General features: G+C 36.1%; 1 protein-coding gene across 5 annotated transcripts in view; it reads left to right on the top strand.

The window, feature by feature from the left end:
* Positions 1-218: 218 nt before the first annotated feature.
* The window catches only part of LOC133522075 (uncharacterized), a 45,985-nt gene continuing 20,978 nt past the window's right edge, over positions 219-25,225 (top strand). For 2 of the 5 annotated variants that reach the window (XR_009799993.1, XM_061857277.1), the window contains exons 1-22: positions 219-337; positions 679-841; positions 1,517-1,766; positions 3,312-3,415; positions 4,076-4,251; positions 6,161-6,230; positions 6,841-6,972; positions 8,819-9,029; positions 9,944-10,122; positions 14,750-14,827; positions 16,370-16,477; positions 17,280-17,421; positions 17,505-17,647; positions 17,945-18,121; positions 18,842-19,069; positions 19,367-19,468; positions 20,130-20,291; positions 20,591-20,692; positions 20,955-21,046; positions 21,485-21,602; positions 23,881-24,000; positions 24,611-24,709. Coding sequence is in view for 4 of the 5 variants with exons in the window: in XM_061857277.1 (XP_061713261.1) it covers positions 297-337; positions 679-841; positions 1,517-1,766; positions 3,312-3,415; positions 4,076-4,251; positions 6,161-6,230; positions 6,841-6,972; positions 8,819-9,029; positions 9,944-10,122; positions 14,750-14,827; positions 16,370-16,477; positions 17,280-17,421; positions 17,505-17,647; positions 17,945-18,121; positions 18,842-19,069; positions 19,367-19,468; positions 20,130-20,291; positions 20,591-20,692; positions 20,955-21,046; positions 21,485-21,602; positions 23,881-24,000; positions 24,611-24,709 (2,997 nt within the window). In the remaining variant the exon portion in view is untranslated. The remainder of the gene's footprint in view (positions 338-678; positions 842-1,516; positions 1,767-3,311; positions 3,416-4,075; positions 4,252-6,160; positions 6,231-6,840; positions 6,973-8,818; positions 9,030-9,943; positions 10,123-14,749; positions 14,828-16,369; positions 16,478-17,279; positions 17,422-17,504; positions 17,648-17,944; positions 18,122-18,841; positions 19,070-19,366; positions 19,469-20,129; positions 20,292-20,590; positions 20,693-20,954; positions 21,047-21,484; positions 21,603-23,880; positions 24,001-24,610; positions 24,710-25,225) is intronic. The other 3 variants (XM_061857275.1, XM_061857274.1, XM_061857276.1) reach the window with 2 other exon arrangements.

Here is a 25,225-nt window from a genome sequence, read left to right as displayed (position 1 = left end):
TTCTCTCAGGATGCTTAGCCAACATGCCGGTCGTTAACGCATCGTAGTGTAGCATAGTCATTTCTCTATCACTCTTCCATATTAGTGCGACAGTGACAGTTGCGTTTCGTCCGCTACGCTCCGTAACGATTTTCATGTTGGCTACGCACCCAGATGTATTAAACAACTTGTTTAGTAGACTTGTGACGTCTAGCGCCTACATTTGTAACTAAAATTATTGCTGAAATACTAGATGGTTATGAAACCATCATGGTTGCAACAATTACTATTAGTGTATAAAGGGTAATTTAGTAATTATGTTGAGGAGTCTTAGTGAACCTTCCCTGGGGACCATCGGGTAAGTAATTGTATTGCAGTTGGAATTTATTTTAAATATTCAATGTTACTAATAATTATGGCCGCTTTTATACATTGCCCGCTGTTCGTTGCTCGCGGTAATTAAAGTCTTAACGTAAACGTAATAAAATGATATCGGTAAAATAACCTTCAATTCTCATATAAAAATATTAATTACTTTAAATAAAAATTAAAAAATAACGTTGAGATATAAAAACAAGGTTTTCTTTGTGAGCAGTTTTCAAACGGATCGATTCTAGTTCAATTCTATCGAGTTTCATAGTTTTTGGATGTTAATATAATCCATAAATTATATTTATTGCAAGTTTTGAATTGGTTCAGAACAACCAACACCGACGTAACAATAAGGTCGAGCCGCATCAACATCCACCATGACCAGAGCAAGCTGGACAAGCTGGGGCTCCGAGGACAGCGGTTCTTTGAGGGGCGGCTGTACCGCGTCACCATGGCCGTCATCCTTCTACCCTGGCTTATGTGGTGGCAGGTCAGTAGTGTCCATTCAAATCTATTATATACTGAACTGGAATGCTACTGGAATAAATGTGAACGGAGCATGACTTATCTGATCGCACGCGACTGCATATTTTGTAGTTGCGCTTGACATTATGGCGTTGGGTCGCAAGTCATTCTAGGGGATCAGGCAGGGTAGCGATACTGATGTCGCACTAATACCTGGCAAATCTGGAAAGGTCCTTACGGGCTGTCCATTAATCACGTCATACAAAGTAAGGGGGGAGGGGGTCTGGAAAAAAACACCGGAAGAGTTAAACTCTTAATAAATATCACGTGTTACTTCTTAAATTGGGGCAAGCCGTAAGTGTAAATTAACATTCAGAATGTGTTGTGTGAAAATCGTTTTTAGGCTCTAAATGCTTTGTAGAACACATACTTAGGTGATATATCCAAAAAAGAGTTTAGGGTGATTAGTTGTACTAAAGTATGGATAGCACACCACACAAAAAACCAGCCAAAAATTTATGACCTAATTAATGGACAGGCTCTTAGTAAGTTTCCTTTGCGGTTCTTTCTGCTTCTTTATTATACTCGTAAAGTCTTTTACAATTTAAATTTGACACATTTTTCGATTTTCACATAAACTTACCATAAGTATCATTAAATCCCATGGAGCGCTATTTAATTTTAATTTTAATTATTACAGGTTCTTGTACAAGTAACGAATATATACCAGTATATTATACTTCTAATGACTGAATATTACTTAACTCGTACTGAAGTCTTTTTCTTCTGGCTCGACACAACCATCTGCGATTTGATTTTCGCGGCCGATGTCAGTGTATATCTGTTACACGCTTTTTGGACTTTGGCTAGACTTCATATAAGAGTTTACAGGAGAAGTGTCATATTACTAATCTACGACGTGGTCAGTCTTATACCATTGCGCTTGATATGTAAGTATGTTGAATTGTGGTAGTTATATAATCTAGGAGTGACTTTTCAAAAGGCTTAATTTCCATTTTTTTTTACTATCAATGCAGTTCTACTTATAACTTGAAGGATTTAACAACTGGAGACACCTTGTGTGTAATTATTTGTACAAAACTGTCTGCCGTTTTTTTCGGGGGAGGGGCACGTCAAATGTCGATGTATGAATGAAGATAAACGCCAGTCCATACGATAGATATGACCATTGGCCGAGGTTTTCGACAGAGGGGTCAGCTCTTAAAGGCTCCGGTTGTTAAATCCTCCAAGGCTTTTTTTTACATTTAATTTATTACATACATCGTTATCGCGGTAACAAAAACAAGCCTGTCAAAAATACACGTAACAAAATATACGAGTATACCTGTACTTCTAGTGTAAAGTTATTCGATGGCGTAACGTGACGTACGCGTTTGCGTTAAGTCTCATTTTGTATGGGATTTGGAGTCTCCAAAACGTTCCGCTATGCGCGCTGTGTCTAAATCCCATATTAAATGAGACTTAACGCAAACGCGTACGTCACGTTTCGAAATCGAATAAATTTACACTAGGGGCTCTGTTTTGTATAAACGAAATATTCTGCCTACACATTCTAAGCCTCTAATGGGTGTGCATATCTGGCATGAAGATTTCGTTGGAAAAGGGGCTCTGTTTTGTATAAACGAAATATTCTGCCTACACATTCTAAGCCTCTAATGGGTGTGCATATCTGGCATGAAGTTTTCGTTGGAAAAGGTCAATGAAACTCGTATTTCACTATGTAAACGCTGATCTATGATGAAACGTTTCAACTTGAATAATAATAGTCACCATTGTATTCAATTATTACATCAGTATTTATTTCTTAAAGTATTTTATTTTGATTTTCGTAATACATTACCAAAATTTTATCATTTTTTTACTGCTACATTTTGATCCCATAGGTACATATAAACGTTCCTCGATAAGAGTGTCACTTCTTTTATTGTTTATTTGAAATAATCTTTAATTTCTATTAATGTTTTTATAAGTATCTATTTCTATAGCTATCACAAGGTCACTCCAAAACGACTTAATTCCTGAAGTTCGCATCATGGCTATAACCGCGAAAATCGAAGTTCGTCAATTGCGGGCATTTTTCTCTGTCACTCTAATTACGTCTTAGTGAGAGTAAAAGAGAAAGATCCCCGCAATTTGTGAATTTTGGTTTTTGCGGTAGGCCTCCTTGAAGTGTTCAATTCTGAAATTGTTTAGTAATTTTTAATTTAAATAATTTTTTATATAGATAAAGAGACGTATACAGTACCATAGTATGTATGTCAACATACGTTAGTACAATATCGAAAATGAAATAATAATTACCAAATGAAAACCGTGGACTTCTTTTTCTCGATTTTCGAAAAAAAATTGTAGAAGAAATGAGCCCCTTTGAAAAGACACTCCTCAAATACAATTAATTACAAATGTCAGCCATTTTGTGCTTATCGATGCACTGAACGGTCAATTGGTCACTAACTGTAGGTATTTTCTTTTAGTTCAAAACAGCGTGAACTACCGCTTCTTGGCTAACATGGGCTGTTGGTTTTGTATAGGCCGTATATACAGGCTGCTAATTTTCTTTATGCAAGTTAATGAGTATGTAAGTACCTATTTATATTTCAAATAAATTAAGTAAAAAAAATCGCAAGTAAAAAACTCTTCAATAACCGCGGGCTCGGCGCTAATTTCGTCTGTTATCGCGTCCCGGGAGATAACTCGTAACGTGATTAAGGGTGATGCACAATAAACCTTCATGAACGTCAGCTGCAGCTCTGTTGGTGGGTGGAGAAACGGCAGACATCCACACGTAATTTTTTTTAAGTAGTTCATATGTTATTATATATTCAGGTTTCCTCAAGATGTTTTTCCTTTACCGATAAGCTAGCGGTAAATTTCAAATGATATTTCATACATAAGTTCCGAAAAACTCATTAGAACGAGCCAATATGTGCCCTATATTGATTTACCTTGTTCTGTTTCGATAATAAGCAGCCACCATTTACTTCGCCTTCAGAGAAAGAATTTTTTTCACTAGATATAAACATGAATATTTATAAAATAAAAAACTCAAGTAGCAAATGTTTGACAAACACATATCACTGTGTAAGCACTGTAAAAAGAAGGGCCTACCGGGCTACCGCTAACGCCGAAGTTCGCAAATTGCGGGCATCTTTCTCTTTTACTCCAATTAATGCGTAATTAGAGTGACAGAGAAAGTTGCCCGTGTTCGCGGTAGGTTTTCAGGCTCTTACTGTTCCAGATGCACAAGACGAGGCGACTGATTTTACTCTCGCAACACTTCGTATTGATAGTGCTGTTCTTGCATGGTGCGACATGCGTTTGGTACCACATTCACAAAGTGACATTTGATTCATCTGAACATTACAACCTGGGATATCCGCCGCAAGTCGGAGCTGATCAGCTAAGGTTTAACAAGTAAGTTTAAGGGTCCCCAGCAAGCTCGGTTCTCCACACAAATGTAGTTACGCTCTCATTTTAAAACGACTAACTAGATTGCTCTGAATCTTTGTACTTACAATAGGATAAGGTATATCTAGTGCTGTAATTAGTTTATGTAGCCTCCGATACTATACTTAAAAAATACAGCGAATTTAAGATTTTCATACAAAACTTGTTTTTGCTCTATTTCGTTTGTTTTATAAAGTGGTGCAATATAAACTAATTTCTAGATATACCTCATGCTATTTTATGTGTAAAGTTTAATTACAATCCAACACGTTGTTTTAAAATGAGAACGAAACTTCGTTTGTATGGGAAGGTGAAATTCGGCCGAGCTTGCCGGGAAATCTTAATGTAAATGATATCATGATATGTTGTGCTTATGCGTACTAAAAGATCGCAAAATAAGGTTAAAACGCCCACAGATTTTAGAGGTTCTGTCTTAGAAATAGGTTTTTTAAACGATCCCAGCGCCGTCTGCTTTGCGCGTTTAACCTCATTTAATTCAAACTTTTAGGTTGTGTCCATATGCCTAGGTCCCTATAGCCCTATCATTTTAATAGTAAGAATTCTGATAATCTAAGGATTATGTATAAAACAGATACAGTCAAGGAATTTAATTTTCATTTTTCATGCTCTGAAATTGGGTCGTTGTTGTTCTAAAAAGTGTGCAGAAAATGATACGTTTCTGCTCTAGAGCACTGTAAAATAAATAAATAATTTGGCCCTAGTGAAAAAGGGTACAAGTCTCTGGCAGTTTAGGTGTATAAGGGCATAAGTGTTACGTGGAACTTACACCCCTTTACACCTGCGCTGCCAGAGACTTGTACCCTTTTTCACTAGGGCCACAGTGTTCTTTTTAAGTAGTACTTTATTTTCTTTTTTACGATAAGCAATTATAATTTTGGTTTTAAATAGATTTGTTGGACAATTTGTATTCTGATATTTGACTCCCCATTGCATAAAAATGATATTTTTACTTAAATTGTTATTTGAAAGTACCCTCAAGAAATCCTACTGAAGTTTATACTTAGCCGTGTTTTTTAAATGCGCATCTATTTTACTTTCCTCGTATTCAAAATGAAAAGAAGTGTTTAACTCGGGTGAAAGGCACAATTTCAGTCTCGGACAATTGGTACTACCGTGCCACTTCATATCTTGTCAGTGACAATATGACATCATTAGCGATATTTACTATGGCAAGGTACATCAGTCAGTACTTATTTAAGTAATTAGTACCTGGGCGACCGAGCTTTGCTCGGTTATAACTATTTATTGTAATATGGTGGTGTATAGGTGATAATCTTAACTACATTTTTTTACTAAATAAAACTTGTGTAAAACAATAAAAATTAAAAAATTATATATAAACTTGAACATATAAAAAAAAAGTTAGTCACCGGGCGAGATTCAAACCCGTAACACTCGTTTAGCAGTCCGCGTCTTAACCCGCTGGACCAGACGGACAGTGGCCGGCAACACGAAATTAGCGACCATATTCTGCGTCGAAAGAAAAACGCATGAAAACTCGAAAACACGCGTTTTCCCAAACATAAGAATAATCTAGATAGATTGTATACCCCCAAAAACCCCCATATACCAAATCGTTAGAGCCGTTTCCGAGATCACAGAAATATATATATATATAAATATATATACAAGAATTGCTCGTTTAAAGGTATAAGATATATTATACTTATTGCTGTCCAATATTAATTTATTTAATTTATATATTAACAAAGGTATGTCACTATCGTATCTGGTCACTTTCTATTAGATGCTGACTGTATTAAGTGGCGCATAAATAAAATTCCTTGACTGTACATGTTACCACAGTAAATTAAATTCATACGTATGATAAAATTATGTTTTATTTGTTTCACAGTTATATAGCTTGCTTCTATTACTGTGCCTGTCGCCTTTTAAATGTCATATTTGGCGATTCTTTTCCTGTTGTAAGTATATTTAAAATTTTATTTAGTTATAATGACTTATACTCTACTACTAGTTACGGTCGACCGATAGTCCTAGACTTTACATAATGTTACAAGTATGAAGGGTAGAGGTAAGGAGGACAATGTCTTATGGGAGAACTGTTGCTAAGTGTCCAGCTGGCAGCTGTAAATAATAGTTAGAAATCTCTCCGGTGGCGTTAAGGTAGCACAAGGACATAACATGAACATAGACATTGACAGAGTGAAGTGCGCTGTCAGTGATTTGATTTTTTTTTCAAAATCAAACATTTGTTCGCGATGTATTGTGGCGCCACCTATTTAAGGTATTTTGATGGACACTTCTCATACACATAATTGTTCTCCTTACCTCTACCCTCCATAATTACAAGCTTTTATTTAGTTTCACCTGTCACGTCGTCTGAGGGTCTATAATTAAATTTTGCAAGTAAAATTTGATCCACACTTCAAATTCAAAATTTAATTTGTAAGTAGTCGGTTTCCAATGAAGCTGAAAATTTGCATACATAATTATGTCCCTCGGATGAAAATGATAGTGTAAAGATGTATATGTGTGATTTTTAATTTAATGTTGGTATTTCTTTTTACATAGTTCCCCTTAGAGATGTGGCTGACATCAGCCGTGATGATAATGGGACACAGTATCGTGCGATATCGTTTCATTGGAAAGCTCACTTGGGATTTGGTTGTGATAAATAGCCGACGTCTGCTGTTCGTCGACCAAGTACGTTATTCTTGAAAATTATAAACTAGTAATTGAAACAATACATACTACACAGTGAGTAGTTCCCATACGGGCGATAAATTAAATCAGACATGGAGTTTATCCGTGTAATCATTAAGAAGTTTTTTTAAAGTTACACTTAATTTTGACCCCGTAATTAATTTTTGAAAATGTACCGAGCAGCTACGTACTGGAAAGCGTTGACACTGTTGACAGTTACTATAAAAAGCTCGTATGTAACTTGTGTGTTGCTTTACATTGCGGGCCGAATTATTTAGTATGGCTAATATTTTACATTGTATTTCTTAGCAACATATCTCGATAATCTAATGCTAACCACTGTTTAAAAATTCGCCCGTATTGAGTTTACACACTGTATAGTTGTTGTAATGAGTGAATTGCAAAAATACATTTAATTAGTCAAAAGTTACATGATTCCATTGTGTTCCGAAAATTAAGCCATTTCTATCTCAGTTATGTGCATCAAAGTGTGTAAGTGTATGATAGATATACATATACAGGTATGGACGAATTAAGCACAATACAATATAATTTTATGTTTAATTGTCGTAACACATATGAATTAATTAACTTAAGACTAATCACAGCATCTTAACTACGCTTAGTTATGTACGGTTTTTTTGGAATTCACCCAAGTAATAACCAAACCTGGGTTAACTCGGGGCACTTACACTAAAGTGACATAGCAAAATATAAAATATTCTGCCGACAGTTAAATATATGGATGTTACTGTAAAAAAAATTGGCTGTTTCATACATTTTGGCTGTCTGACCTTAACATTTTCTATGAGAGAGTACATTATTTTTTCGCGATTTCGGGGTTGGTCTCATAGTAAAGGTTGCTCATGACCTACATATTCACCCTGTAAATTATTGCAGGTGACTAAATAGACTGTTTATCGACATCTATTTTATCGATATCAAATCCCTAGAATGTGCCCCGAGTTATCACAGGTTTGGTAATACTAATAACATAATCTCAGTTCAGTTAGAACGCGGCGTCAGAAAGTTTTGTGTCCATTTTGGGTGCCTGTCAATTTCAATAAATAACAACTTTTCATTGTACCACGTTGCCATGGTAGGCCACGTCAAAATATTTATAACTTACTGCCCTAAGGCACTTACACACATTGATGTGAATACATACATGAAGTAGTGTGCACATATGCACTCTAAAGATTTCCTAACTATGGCGTGTCCGCCCATAGTATTGTTCAATAGAAAACTACCCTAAAAAACATTAGCTATATTAGTTATGTTTAAAGTATTTTACAGAACGTGTACAGGCGTTCGTGGTAGTTACAAAGAAAGTTTAAAATTTCATCTTCCAAGAAACTTAACACAAGTTTAAAGTTTCTATAGAAATCTTGTCAGTGTTGAACCGAATATGAATATTACGATTGGAACTTTTATTGGATAACTGGCTTTTGTTCGCGTGGCTAGGATATTGTGTATTCTTCGTGAATCTGAGCATTTCATCTGGCTAAAAATTGCTTTTTGTTATGCTAAATTTGAATTGAAGACGAAGTAAGTCTGGTGTTCAGGATTGCTGAGCAATATCCAAAGTTATAAAATGGTCTTCTTTCCGTGATGATATAAATAACAGACAAAATCACTTCGTTCGTTTTTTATTGGCAAAGGATATATAAATACCTACATATGGCGTAATTCATAAACGCCTGTTATGTCTGACAAGCCCTTGAAAATGTTTGTTCGTATCCGTTATTTGGACATTTGTGTTTGTTAAAAAGGGACAAAATTTAGGTAAGATATGTTTGCAAATTTTATGAAGTTTGACGATTTTAATTTAAAATTTTACTTTCAGTTCCACCACATGTTAGACTATCTACAAAAGTCCGGTGCCCCAGAGACGCTGGTTGAGCTCGCCTATACATACAAGATGCAGCTTTGGCGCATGAAAGACGGAGTCTTGACGTCTGATCATCTTCAAAAGCTACCGTTGCCGCTGCAGATGGAACTCATTTTTGACATTAACATAGCCCACTTCCATGATACTCTGATATTTCGAGATTCGTGTAAGTAAGGTTTTCTAGCATCGTTTTTTATAGGACATTATTACACAAATTGACTAAGTCGCACAGTAAGCTCAATAAGGCTTGTTGCAGGTATTTATACAACGATTTTCTCGTATATAATATCCTAGGCTCAGAACAAATAACAGTGTTCATCACAAAAATAAATGCCCTTACCGGGAATTGAATCCGGGTTCATCGGCTTCACATGCAAGGTCACTACCCACTAGGCCAGACCTGTCGTCGTCTTGTTTTAGGATCAGGCGCTAAATTATTTGATCCAGTTTGTATTCATTTCCCAGCCCAATAACAGACGCACTCGCTCCGGACACAATGTCTACTAATGCTTGGTCTTGGTGATTCTTCATGACTAGCGATATGCAAGTTTCAGAGTATTCTCAAAATTGCAGCTGGGAACTTGCGTAAGAAGTTTCCATTCATAAAAATTCCCTTCAGATTCAATTCAATGTTCTTAACTGTTGACGACTTTTCATTTAAAATTTAAATCACCCACTGGCGTCTATTTCGAGTGTCATAGAAATCAAAAGTAACTGTAAGATGGTTATACATGTAATACACGTCCAGAAAAAATGCCGAGTACATTTCATGGGATCTTTGCAATTTTTCAAAATTCTCTTTGACACATTGCTATTCATGACTGCGTAACACTTTTCCTAACAGTATTAATAGTAAAATATCATGTATAGAAATAGAAGTGACAGAGAAAGGTGTCCGCTATTTCCGAACTTCGGTATCGGAACATTACTTACGGGGGTATTCTAATTTTAGTAAGAGGTTGTGAATTAGTTTTGGATTAGATATTGATCTGATCTGTCAGTATCAAAAATAATGTTTTTAGTTGAAGACGTGAAGTTTTGCTTACTAATCTTATAGATTTTCTTGTCATTATCTTGTAGCGGAGGCGTTTTTGCGCCAGATTTCTCTGCTCATGCGCCACGAGATCTTTATGGCTGGCCAGCATATATGGAACCAAGGTGTGGTGAAAAACGGGATGATCTGCTTGAAGAAGGGCGTCGTGGAGATGCTGTCGGACGAGGACAATGAGAGTCCGATGATAGCATTCACGGAAGGAACGGTAAATACAGTTCGTACTTAACCTTTTCGCCGCCATTGACTTGATATAAAGCCAGTACATTTCGTGCACCACACGGTACGACTTCATATCAAGTCGTGGTTTTGGTCAGGCGGTGATGACACTTATTACTTCATTGACGTGGTGGCGTAAAGGTGAATGAGTGTCTTCTGATGTATGGATAAATTAAAAGTAAATAATAATAATAATAAAACCCCCAGGGCAGCTTGTGGCGAGCTGAATGGGAAGTGACGTCCCTTGGGTCCCATGCCCCCGAGAGTCGGTCAGGCCCCTCTCTCCGGCTTGCCTTGATTGGCCGGCTGGAGTGAACACTGAGCAGGGGCCGCAGGACTCTCACCTCTGGCTTGCCTTTACCGGCCGTCCAGAGTGGGGTGTCAGAGCTATATGCTCGCAGGGTGGAAGTGAAATATGCATAAGACGCGAGTTGGCACAGTGGCTGCTGACAGCCACTGGGTAGAAAGCGGCGCACACCTCTCCACACCCTGAGCCGCTCACGCAATGTTGTCCCCTTGTCGCTCTGTGCGAGCGGCCGTTTTCGGGGACCCATATTGTGAGTTGGCGAGTCACCTCACCACCTGTCCATTTTTTCGTGTTTTTTAACATATGATCAGGGCAGGTGCCATAGTCACCTCCATAGTCTCGGTTACCAGTCCACTAGCAACTCAACCCAATAGCCCGGTTTCTTTTTGTACCTTTTTCTTACAATAGTCCTACACTAACCGGGGCTTGTCCTTGGGTGCACTGCTATAGTGTGAACAGGGATAATCGTCGGTTGGTGTCACATTACTTTTAGAGTAAATTGTCTTATTACAAGGGGCCTCTACGTGTTGGCTTCGGCCCCACGCACGCCTTCAAAATGCCCGGGACCCCATTGGTCCCGAGAATTTGTAAGAGACATACAAATAATAATAATAATAAATAATAATTCAGCCTATATACGTCCCACTGCTGGGCACAGGCCTCCTCTCATGTGCGAGAGGGCTCGGGCTGTAGTCTCCACGCTAGCCCAATGCGGATTGGGGACTTCACATACACCTTTGAAAAAAAAATTTCGATCAAATTTATTTAAGGGCGCAGAAGAAGAGCTGAGGTGAGATGAGTTGAGTTGAGTTGAGATGAGTTGAAATTAATGAGTTTAGATGAGATTTTATTAGCACAAAAAGAACATTAACCATTATTATGTATTCAAAAATTATTATTTAATGGAACAGAAAATTGTGCTAATAGGTCTTCACTCTCAGCTTGATGTTCTAGTCAGATCAGTCCTAAGAATCCTAGGATACACTACGTGACGCTGATTTCCAGTGAAGCCTGCCCGCGTAGCCAACGTGCCTATCGTTCCGTGGCGAACGAAACGCAACTGTCACAGTCGCACTAATATGGAAGAGTGATAGAGAGAGATGACTACGCTACGTTACGGAGCGTTAACGATGGTAACGTTGGCTACGCGCCCTAGTAAGACTAACGGCCTGGCCACGACATTGCGCGAATGGCTTCGGCTAAGGCAACAACCATAGGTGGGAACGAAAGGTCCGATCGCTGTGTCTCGCTGGATAGAACCTATGGGACCTATGGTTGTCGTCTTAGCCGAAGCCAGTCGCGCAATGCCGTGGCTAGCGCGTAAAACTAGAACTATAAAACTAAAAATAGAATGAGGTGGCACTAATATCCAAGAATTTATATTGACAAACTGAAACCGGTGAAAAATAGAGATACTCCTACTAAAAATCCGTGTGATACCTCATTCAATTCGTAACGATGTGTAGAAAAATGTATTAGAATCATTTATTAAATAAAAATATCAAAAAATAAATATCAAAATTATTAAAAAACTAGTTGACTACGGAACCCTAAAAAGGGGAAAAAGTATTCTTCTTCTTCTTCTTTTCATCCTGTTACCCCCTGCTGGGGTGTAGGGCTCGAACCATTTTCTTCCACTGACTCCGGTCCTGGGCAGCTTGGGTAACCTCCTCCCACCCCATCCCCAACACACCCAACTCTTGCTCCACGGAACGGCGCCAAGTAAATTTAGGGCGACCATGTTTCCGTTTTCCGGGCATCTTCCAGGTCAGGGCCACCTTGGATAGGTGGGTGTCAGGCATCCTGAGGATATGCCCTATCCAATGCCATTTGCGCGTTTGGATCTCCTTATGTACGGGTGCTTGTAAGTATTAATATTTAAAAAAGTATTAATAATTAAGAAATCAAAATTAATATTATAAAAGAGGAGGATATACCCTATAGCAAAGTCCGTACTTGCAGAACTGTATCTTCATTATTTGTACTTTTTATTTAACGCTGAAAAGGTAAGGTGAGGTAGGTATCGGTGGCTTCAAAAACAAGTATGTACCTCACATTGAATATTTTTTTAAAGGTATTAATTGTCTATGTAATTTTTTTATAACTTATGGTGTATTTTAAAAACTAATAAATACTAAAAGATTATTTACAAAAATTTTATTGAAGGTTCTTCCTTCTTCATTGTAATCAACAAAAAAAAATTAATTATCTTAATATATTTTTGCTTTATGGAGCTCTTTTTATATACATGCTAAACAAGATTACGTTATAAAAGTTATTTAATAATTAATAGTTTGGTTATAATATAGTTTTATTTTGTACCATTATTGTAAAATTTATTTTAAATTAAGTATTAATTTATTAATACTTTTATGAAGTGATCTTGTTAAGTATGTATGCGTATAAGAAGAGCTCCACAAGCCACAAGGTGACATACTTTTACGCCAACTTAAAAAAAAAAATACATTTACAATAAAGACAAATGTTTGAGAAAAATGTGTTATTAAATAATTTCGTAACTTGTTGAAAAAATAACTTTAAGATATTTTTACAAGCTTTTATTTAGTTTCACCTGTCCCGTTGTCTGTCGGTCTGTAATCAAATCTTGCAAGTAAAATTTGATCCACTTCCCGGTTTTCGATTGAGCTGAAAATTTGCATACATATGTAAGCCGGGTGTGACAATGCAATATTATGGTACGGTACCATCGAGCTGATCTGATGATGGAGACAAGAGGTGGACATAGGAACTCTGTGATAAAACAACACAACCGAATTGTGTTTGAGGTTTTAAGAATTGACTAAATGAGTATTAGTTGCGTGTGGAAAGAAAAGTACAGTTAGCGATAAAAGCTTGTACCAAAAATGAAATTTTTGCCAAAAACTTTTTCTAACAGTATTAAATTTTCTAACATGTTTAAAATACACCATATAGTTTCCAAATTTTTAAATGTGTATTTAATACCTTTAAAATAATAATTAATGTTACTCGTACGTACCTACTCGCTTTTTCACGCCGCGCACGTATCCCGAAAATCCCGGCTATGTTCAGCGTTGAATAAAAAATACAAATAATGGGGATACAGCTCTGCAAGTCAAGACTTTTTGATTGAAAATTTCCTCCTTTTTAATAATATTTTATGAAGATTTCTTAAATATTAAATGCCCGGGCATTGTAAATTATACATTAATCACTTGGTCCATAACATATACATACATGTACTGGAACGCATATAACGATATTTATTAGGATTCGAGTTCGTATAATATTACTAGAATATACGTTCCTATACGTTCTTATACTTTCAACTGGAAACATCAGCTATTATAATTAATTTCTAATTTACCATACTTCCCTGTAAAATGACTGGACTAATCGTGTAATGGCGAAACCATGTATAAGGTAAATAAATAATACCTTCGAATTTAGGATCCAATGATGGCTATTTTTAACTGACAATGTCAGCCGCATTCGTTCAGTACTTAATTTTTTTTTTTTACTTTCTGCTGCTTTCTAAAATAACCTGCTTTTACCTAGTTGATGTGATCAATATTTTATGTATGTATATAAATCGAATTATAATATACAAAATCTTAAGTAGTAAAACCGTCTCGCCATTCTTAGCCTCCTGAGACCGAGAAGTAGTTGTTTTTCTTTTAATTTAGAAGATTTGGAACCCTTAGTTATTCGAATTTTAACTGTCCTGAGTCATACTAACACTAAGCCAGGGGTTCCCAATCTTTTTCAACATGCGGCGCAGTTACAAGTTTAGTATTTTGCAACGGCGCCCTTGTAAATTTAAAATCACGGTCGAAAAGAGTGACACGACGCTATATTAGTTACCGATGCGAGCGCTCAAATAGGTACCCGCGAATATTTGTGGTTTCGGATAATGATAGAACGGCGCCCCTCTTTACTTTCTACGGCGCACCAGGGCGCCGCGGCGCACACTTTGGGAACCCCTGCACTAAGCTAATCTAGTTTCTCCGAAACATGTCGCGCGAGTGACTAAAAATACATACATAAGTTAAACCATATAATTACCTTAGCCTTAGTTACTCAATGAATATTCATTGGATTGATTGTTGAATATGTACTAAAAATTGTACGCGGGGTCTCATAAGATTAAATTTAAAAATATTTAGTCTAATTTTAGTTACTGTTCTCTCAGTAAAGTGAACGATGTGTAATTTGAGTATTCTCTTGAATAAAACATTTCATTACTTTTCAAATACAATTTTAAAACAAAAACTTTAGGTATAACGCAATCAAAGTCGATTTATGATAGAAAAGTTTTTTGATTTCCCAGGTTCTTGGAGAGCTGAGTTTGTTCTACTCGATTCCGGCCAAAGTTACCGTCACAGCTGCTACGTACGTGGAGCTACAGGCAAGTATAAGGCTTTTAACTTTTCGACTATATTAGCAGAAACGGGTTGTTACTAAAGATTGTCGTCGATTCCTGTATCTTAAAAGTAATCAAAAATACCTACATGACACTAAAGTTATATGTAGTCCTCTCAGTGCATCTCATATATATATTACAAGATATCATATTAACAAGGTTACTAGTATACATTTTTTTCACCACAACAACTTATAAAGACCTTAAATATTCTAAATTGTTCTATTCTGATTGTGCTAACGCCAAATTGCAGAATTCTAGCACTAACAGTCACGGAAAAATACCTCAGACAGACAGACAGACAGATCAACAGACAGATAATCATGATACGTCTCTCTTCTTCTTCTTATTCTTCACGTGTCCAAGTTTCTTTTTATTCTAGGGATGCCCAGTAGCCCGCGTGGTTGACAGCCCTAGCTGTCGCATTCCTCAGAATATCTCTCTTAATAACCTATTCAGTGCTAATCACGTCACGTCGTCGTTTTGCCTCTACGAAGCATTTCCTCTACATACCGGGAAACCTATGTTATCGGCTACGACCGTAGCTCAGTGGTGAATGTGTTAATAAAACCACTTTACGATTTATCACCAGTGATGAAATAACTCGATGTTTATAAATGAACATATGTTGAACATAAAGGTTTTAGTTTATGTATGTATGTATTCTTTAATAGGTATATTATTACGTTTTTAACTAGGTATACGGCATTATAAAAAACCTTTTAGATCGACTGCTGTAGCTTAACTTTAAATATAAATATTTGATATTATTTTATGAAAAACCATTAAAATGGCTGCTGCACTCCATTTTTAAGCCGTCCTCGGCGTGGTGATTAACGGCTTCTGTTAATTATAGCCAATTTCATTTTCTGATTTCATAACGATATTGAATTTTATTTTACCATAATAAATTTATGGAAAATGGAAATTATTTATAATGGCTTTTACACAAAAACCAATGATTAATATTTCATGCGTTCAGCTACTTCGTTTTAATTATATCAACGTTCAGTCACAGACATTAATAATTGGGGGTTCAAGCTAATTTGGTTCGGTCAATAATAACTGTATGAAATGTCTAATGTAAAGTAAACTCTGGCTCAACAATTAAAGTCCGCGACTTTACTAGCGGCTGTCCGCAATTTCGTATGCGACGCATGATTATGATGATATTGATGATTGATAAAAACTTCCTAAGTCCATCCTGGGGCGTCAAAATATCTCCATAAAAAATACAGCTAAAGCGGTTATAGATTTCCCATAAAAATTTCCATCCCCCCTTTCACTCTCTAAGGAATGACTTCTGGGATAAAAACTATTCTAGGTCCTTCTCCGGGACTCGAACTCTCTCAATACCAAATTTTTACTAAATCGGTTCAGCAGTAGCGTAAAGAGGTAACACACAGTTGGAACAGCTAATCACATTTGATTATAATAAAACTCTAAACCTAAATATCGAGCATTGCATGATGATAATATAAAGCTTTGCATATGCCTAAGTTTTAAGGTTCATTTCTCTCTTGTTAGGTGTTGCGACGAACTGATTTCATGCGCGCTATGTCCGAGCAGCCGGCTTTATTGTACGAAATTCGCGACAAGATAGAACGACGGCTCCGTAGTGCTAGGACAAAGCAAGTAAGGTGGTATTCACATTTGATCTGATGTACGAGCAATCCAGTGCTATGCAAGTAATAGCGATGTCTTGCTCGCCCACCGGAGCGGCGTGCCGATCCACATCAGTGTGATAAGTTGTAAGTATTAGCAAAGAGAATTTGAAATTGAGGTGGATTTTCAAAGAAAACTTTGTAGCCACAGTCAATTTACTGCCATTTTTCGACACATGATTAAAACTTTTAGAACGCCATTTGACTTTGATCCTTATTCTTTCACTGATGTGTGTTAAATTTGTTAAATGTCAATTGTGGCTACAAAGTTTTCTTTGACAATACCTACACCTCTATTTCAAATTCTCTTTGGTATTAGACATAAAACTTAGTCTACTAGAAACAAGTTAGTTCACTGCTGCATTGGAAAAGGACGGATCGGCTTAGTGAAAATTCCGTGGTTCAACACCACGCATGGTTGCTACAATTGCTACTAAGAATATACCCTACATGATTTGTTAAAATAAAGATTCAAAATAGAATAACATGGGAGACATTAATTCAGTCATTAATGATAAAAAAAATATCTATATTACTCTGTCTGTCCGATCTTGAAACACAATGTGCCACCTAGCCTTGAAAGATTCGTTACTTATATCCAATGGGAATCATACAGTAATAGGCGATCAAACACACACTTTTGAATGGTAAATCAATTTGGTTCGTAAATTCGTAAAAACGAATTAACACATTAGAAACTAACTTATTTTTGTAAAACTTCAGTTAAGAAAAAACTAAGAGAGATATGAATAACTTCCGTAATATATCTTCAGGAGGCCATAGAGGCGTACGAAGAAAATGATTCGAGACAAATCAGGACGCGGTACAGACCAATGAAAGTGCTCAAAAACCGGTTAGCGGGTATAGAAGACGAGGATCCCACGTTCGTGGATGATTCACACATGTATTACAGAGGTAAGAGTTATGGTGCTTATGGACATATAACTTAAAGTCTTCTATAGTTTGTTAACGTACATACGTATCAAAACATTTTAAAGATTCTAATAACGTGCGTCGGCCGAAATTTACGGAGGAGTTCCTAGAACTGTATCAGATGTCTCCGAAAGTGACCAGTATTAAGGCTCCAAGGATTTGTCTCAGGGCATCATTCCCTTGGATTTTAGAACCTGACACTGATTTCGTAAGTAACAAGCCATATACTATTAATAAATGTGCGCACCTATTGAATTATTTATGTCAAGTTGTCGCTTAAGTACTTACATCACATAACAAAATCAAATAAGATATCTAGCGGCAGCGTGTTAAGCCAAGTTAAAAAGAAGAGACTTGGTAACGCAGCGGCCGTGTGTTATATTATACTGTTACACGAACCATTTGGAGCCACTTTTAATCTTTTTTATTGTACTTTTGAACGAACATCTAAACCGTGATTTTATGTTAAATAGGTAGAAAATAATGAAGCAGATTGACATTTCAGATGCGCATGTTGCATGTTATTCACTTCTTTATGATCCTGTACTTATGCGCAATGGTGCCGTACTCGAATATCATTCAGACCTCGCAGTCCGACGTGGAGAAGGTGCTCAACACTGTGATCACCACCGGGCTGGTTCTGCACATCTATATTCAGCTCACTACTGCCATTTATGATAAGGTTTGTTAAATTGTTAAAATGAAGCCAAAGTCACCGTTACGGTTAACGACATTATATTAAGTGTCTATTGTACAAGCTTTTAAGTATTTAGCTTCACCTGTCCCGTTATCTGTCTGTGTGTCTGTAATAAAGTCTTGCAAGTTAAATTTAGTTAGTTAGTAACGAACTCTTGTGATAATCTGAATAATGCAACACAATTGTGTTTGGGGTTGTTAGAATTGTCTCGATAAGTATTTATTACCTGTAGAAGGAAAAGTACAGTCAGCGATTAAAGTTTGTAGCAATAAATATTTTCTTCCCAAACCTTATTTAGTGCTAAATTGCATCTAAAAGACAAATGGAAACGACTCACTGTGTACAATGATTTGAAGTCAGTCATTAGTGTTGTATATTTAGTCATCAGATTTCATATTTATATATTATAAAATGGAGAAGACATACGAAATGTACGCGCAATACTATAACTTAAAAAAAAAAAAAAACTGACATAGGCCTGTACCCCTAGTGTAACTTTGATCGACATCATAACGTGACGAACGCGTTTGCGTTAAGTCTCATTTTGTATAGGATTTTGAGGTTCCAAAACGTCCCGCTTGGCGCGCTCTTTCGAAATCCAATACAAAATGAGACTAAACGCAAACGCGTACGTCACGTTTGGAAATCGAATTTATTTACACTAGGAGTACTGCTCTCCACTTTGTTCGTGACTTTTGTTTACAGAATGTGATAAGAAATACAGTGAAGGATATATCAGAGGTAAAAATGGCAACGATTGGTTTCTACTTGGACATACTGTCAGTGTTCCCTTTCTACATTTTCACGGACACCCTGGACCCTCAAGGGAGTTCAGTGGCCAATCAAGTGGCGGCACTCTGTCCCGTTCTGCAAGTGTGGCATATTTGGGAGTACATGGACAAAATGGAAAGGAATTTTAAAAGTAACGTCAGGGTATGTCTATGATGTTGTATCGCAGATGATTCAAAACAGAATCTATAGTTAGCTTCGTAAGAAATAATTCAAATAATATATCCTACTAATTATTATAAATGTGAAAGTTATCATGCAAATTAAAGACTTCTAAGCGGATGAAGTCGCGGACAAGGGTAGTCTTGATAGACTTAGACAAATTGACACCATGTCAACGAAATTCTACCTACCTACCTACTACTTGTTGTTTACTTTCCAACTAGAGAATTCCAACCAGAATTTACTAGTTAATTGCAATAAAAAATTTTATGTTTTCAGGTTATTTGCCTTCTGAAGTTCGCTCTAATGTTTTGCATATTCTGTTACTGGGCGGGTTGCTTTCTATGCTTGATCTCTTGTCCCAATCAGTTATGCCGTCCGGTACGTATGTATACAATTATTAATATCATGGTGATGGCATTTGTAAATTAAGACGTAGTTTGCAAAGTATTTTATAATAAATAAAAGAATCCAGAAATGTCTTTCGTATCTAAGTACCTAAAAAAAACTTTTTAAATATCCATGCTATAATTAAAGAAAATATGTATTTTTTACTTTATAATTTGTTTGTTTGTTACTTAATTAGTAATATTCGTTATTTCCACTCATATTTCAGAAAAATAGAAATTCCTTCGTTTTAATTTTTAAAACTGTTTAAAACCAACCATAATGAATTCTTGTTACTGAATGAATGTTCATTTCATAGATGGTAGGATCCTACAGCTCAGCTGCGCTATTCGCATGCGCTCGTTAGGGACAGAGCATACGCAATGCGACAAAATTAAAAACACGTTTTAAAATTACTAACAACATACCAAAACCGACCTACGTAATTTGGTCGGGTTATTTGTTGCCCACCATAAAACATACTAATATTTACGGTGGGGAATAAAAAAAATAAGACTGAGACGAGTACAAACAATAATAGTGCTTTCTCTGCTACTCCTACAGAAAGAAACATAAGACTATCCCGTTCGGTAATTTCCCCCCACCGCTCATGCCTGATCCAGTCATACTAAATTAATGGTCTATTTGCTTATAGAACTCATGGGTAAAGCACCTCATATACTGGGAGACGAAGGTGTTCTCGACGATGAACGCGAAGCATGAGAAGCTGATGGTGTCATCGCTCATGTTCGGCGCCTCGGCGTTCACCGGCGCCGGAATAGCCGACATAGCCCCAGGGGTCGATGACCTGTTTGTGGTGAGCTGTTCTGGCATACTGGGAGATATAGGTGATATATACTATATACGAGAAGCTGATGGTGTCGTCGCCCATGTTCGGCGCCGTGGCGTTCACTGGATCTGGAGTGGAGGAGTTTTGGTCAGGAGTTCTGGTATATAAAGATGAGTGAAGCGTTTAAATACGAAAAATGTGGCTTTCTTAGTTTTAACAGTTACAAAAAATAAAAATAATACCGATCTTCTAAACAATTCTTTTTTTATTCATTATCAATGTGTATTGAAATATAATAACAAAATAACAAAGATTTACTGTTTCAGGTGATTGTAATCTTTGTTCTCGGGTTTTATCTAAGCTGTTTCTATACGGCGACTATGTGCAGTCACTTTATGCTTGCAGCACAGAGGAGATGTAAATTCAAGGTTATTATCTATCTATCAGTAACCATTTTGGCCCACCTTTCCGGGTGCATGCGGCAGACACACGCCACCATGAATTTAACCTTACAATACGAGTAACCTTATTACATGTATTGTTCATGTAATAAAGATTAAATAAATAAACAAAAAATTAAGTTTCGAACAAAAGTCTTGTAATAATAACATTATATACTTAATTAATAAAATTAATAATAAGCCATATAAAAGTTTGCAATTTCGCGACATCTAAATTAATTTTTAACAGGAATCAATGCGGGAACTTTTCTGCTTTCTATCGGTAAATCAGGTTAGCGAGAAAATCAAGGCTCGAGTGAAGAAGTTTTTCTGCGTACAGTGGTAAGTTTTTTTCATTTGGTTAAATAAAATAATATTGTAAAGGTTGACTTGTCCCATCACGTCGTGTTCAGATTTGGCCATTAGCAGATTAAAAACTCAGCCGCTAAAGAGAGCCGTAACGACATTCGAGCATTATTTGAAAGTGTACTTTATTGCAATATAATAAGATCAAGAATTGAACAATTTTATCTATGTAGTTGAGATATAATTAGTATGGTTAAACTTCGTCTACGGATTTGTTGGTGCTGACGAGGGAGTCGTAAATATTTACGCTTGTAAACTGTTTTTATTAACTATGTATACATGTACATACGCCTCTGACTTAATCCTATTTTCATCTCTTTACGGGTTGAATAAAAAAAAATCTTAATAAAACTCCTTTGATTTTTTAAGTTAAGTACCTTCAACGGATAAACAATGACAAAATAATCTAAACAGGTATTACAATAACGCTGTATGTGTCAAAGATCTATTTGAAGACATGTCCGCCAACATTCAACAAGAAGTGCTGTCCATCGAGACCGTGGAGACATTATTATACTGTCCGCTGTTTCAGGTATCTTATTAAGTATACTTTCAGAATGTATTGACAATAACCGTTTTGTATGATTCAAGGTTAGTTTCACTAGACTTCAATCGACCGGGATATGGACGCTTGAAAACAATACAAAAGGTAATCACGGTTCATATCCCGGTCGATTTGTCTAGTGAAGTATTGACAAAATAAACTAGGTGTAGTAGATGTTGCATGTAGCGGCTGCCGTGTATTTGGAGGTTACACTTTATACGTTATGCCTATTTGATTCGAACTTTCAAATTCTAAAATGTATTTACAGTACATATGGGGCTACTTTATAGCACTAGTGCGAGAAGTAGCATATTATGTTACTGTGTCGAACATTTAAAGGGCCATATGTACTGTAAAACGTTGTACGATACATGTGCGAATAGGTAATTCGCAACTCGTGTCGATTTAAAACACTCCCTTCGGTCGTGTTTTAATTTATCGCCACTCGTTTCGAATTTCCTATTTTTCGCACTTGTATCGTAATGTACTATTATACAATTGTCTTTATTTACAATAACAATATACATAATGGATATATACAGATGATTACTATAGCTAGCTTATATTTAAAAAAATGTATTTTATCATATCAATATAAAATGTATTTTATATAAAAAATACAAAAATAAAAAGTCATTTATTGTCGCAAAAAATAAATAAATAGTACATACAGCAAGCAGCAGCAAACATTATTGACTAATCGTTTTGACTGAGCAACTTGATTCGACTAAAACAATCAACCACTCTATAAGCATTAATTACAGCACAGTAGCAATAAGTATACAGCTTTTAAGAACTATGATAATATACCATATAGAACTATTGTTTACATTCAAACTCTTAAGTGCGACAATGGGCTCGGGACTCAGCTTTTGCCGCGAGTCTGGTGACTGCACAGCGCTGTTTTTCAGCCCGTACCTATCTCTTTGCTTATATAAAAACTAAAATTACTTGCTAGCTATAGGGAGAATACATGCCTTTATAGCCTGCGTTCACATTAAAGTAGGTGCTCATTTAAATTAAAATTAAAGTTTTATAGGTATAAATTACTTGTTCACGTATCTTTGTCTAGCAATGGGCCCTTGGCGTTTTAATTTTAGTTTAGCAATTTATCCATTTATCATCGTTCACGTTTTTGTTCTTTTAAAAGCCTTCTTTTCAAATAAGTTTTGATATGACATCATTTTTAGTGCTCCTCACTCGCACTCATCTATCAGGTCATTATACAGTTAAGTACCACAACAGGTTTACAGTTTATGTATTACCATAACAAAATGTAGGCTAATAATTCCGCCTAAATAATTCAGATGTTAAAACCATTCCTATCTACGATCCTTCAACGGTAGGTAAGTTTGTCTTTCGTCTATGATATAAATTATCATTTTATCAAACTAGTTCTCCTCATTGTAAATAAATGAATTAACTTTTGACGCGCACCAGAATTTGTAAGTAGATGAACTCTTCCGAGTTTCTGAATTATGACGAGTCGAACTTCCTTCAAACTTTTAGGACTGGTTCCGTACCGTCTGAAACTGAAATACCTATTATCTGTTCGATTAAGAAGGTGATATCTAGGTCATAACTCTACATTATTGTTTTATACTTCGGGATGTTACAAGTTAAATCTTTCTATGACTGTTGAAACTTTTGAATGACGCAATTTTCTCATTTGCCAGTAGTGATATAGTCATAAATATTAGCTAACCTGTAAAGTTAGTCTTTAGCAGCTAAAAAAATCAATCCTAAAGCCTGTACACGATGAAATCTGGTCATGATATGGCAATTCGTTTAGATGAATGTGTATTTTCAACACAATGTAACGTTAGGGTGTCTGCGACTTTTAGCATTATTTATTCCACCGTACCTTTATTTTTTCGTCCATGGTTTGTACCTACCAAGTTTTCTTGTTAAAAATATTTGTTTACTCGTACTTTCAATTGGATAATCCAAATTGTAATATCATTATATCTGAAGAATATGAAAAATGAAAGAAATGCTTGAAAATCTGCATTCAGTAAAAAGACTTACCATATCATGCATGGCCGTATTTCATAGAGAACAGACTTTATTAAATACAATAAATTGGTTAAACGATAATAAGTAGTACATATTGAAATGCTGATTCACTGTTAATATTGAATTCATAACTCCCGGGGAAAATACTTACTCCTTTGACAAATTTTCGACGCGGAGTCGTTGGTAAAAGCCCCACCAACAAAATACTATGATAAGATATATTATCTTAAGGTTATGTACCTATTTTTAGGATTGTAGCCGAGATCTACTGCAAACGGTTGCGGCCAACAGTAGGACTATAGTGTTGCCCGACGACGAGGTCGTCCAGCACGCAGCGGACATAGGCCGCGATATGTATATAGTACAAAAGGTCAGGTTATTTTATAATTTGAAAGGTAAATCATATTCAATAGCCTGGTTTTGTAGAATTTAGAACAGTTAAATTAACGTACCTAGGTAAGTATAGCGAAATGAAAGAAAGTCCAATTATATAAATATCCTATTTAATTGTAAATACCATAACATTGGCACAGTATGTATCAGGCATGCTCTGGCTGAGTATTTGTTTTAAGTAGACGAGCTAGTCAGTCCGTTTATAAGTTTATAACGTCTATGGCATAAAACCCTTTTTTAGGCATACTTAGTCTGATTTACCGACCACCATAAAAATACAACCTTAGCAGTCTGATTTAAAGTTCAAACTATCTATTGTAAAAATTGATTACCAAAAATAACTGTATTGGATTTGTCTTTCGTATTTGTAAAAATGTCTTAGGTTGGAGCAGCCTTAACAGGGTTAAGCTATTATGTTAAAGAAAACAGGGCTCCTATGATTTTTTCGGTACTCAAGAGGATATCATGTTCTGAAAGGGACAAGTATGAAATTTATCCTATGCTTATCTATGATCAAGCCCAAGGAAACACTTACCGAAATAAGTGGTTAAACCATTATTTTAACAAAATATTGTTTATATTTCTAGGGTCACTGCAATATTGTTAATAATCAGGGAAAAGTAGTAACGTGCGTGGGCCCTGGAAGCCAATTTGGAATGATCGAGATGCTTTATGGATTACCGAAAGTAAGTAACATTTGTTTTCTCAAACATGCAATGAAATATTGATGTTATGTTCCTTATAATAGGCTGCGAAGTATGACGTTTCAGGTGTGGCTAGGACAAGAGGTCGTTAATGTAATGTCATACAAATCTTGTCGGCCTAGGCCGGCGGAGTCCCGTTATTATAAATTTGTGGCACAGGCATCATGACATTCTGCCACTATGCGCATTATTTTTTTTTTACAACAATGACAAGTGTCAATTCTAAAGGTTCGTTCAGAAACGTGCTTTCGTACTTTTTTGAAGTAACATGATAATAAAAATAAATGTATGAAGTATCTGTTTCTATTAAAACCGAGTTAAAATATAGCGAAATAGTTATATACACACGTTAGTTTTAGTTTTTGTCTTGTTTACTGATAACTTCTTTAAAAATAAAACTGTGATTTTTGTGTTGTTTATTTCATTGCATGTTTGAGAAAAGCACTATTACATACCTTGGCGGGAAAATGGGGTTGCCCGCCTCAGGCCTATCCGGTC

The sequence above is a fragment of the Cydia pomonella genome, chromosome 10 (genome assembly GCF_033807575.1).
Source record: "Cydia pomonella isolate Wapato2018A chromosome 10, ilCydPomo1, whole genome shotgun sequence".
NCBI classification, from domain to species: domain Eukaryota; kingdom Metazoa; phylum Arthropoda; class Insecta; order Lepidoptera; family Tortricidae; genus Cydia; species Cydia pomonella.
The sequence above is the reverse complement of the archived record's forward strand: the minus strand, read 5'-3'. Positions and strand labels throughout refer to the sequence as shown.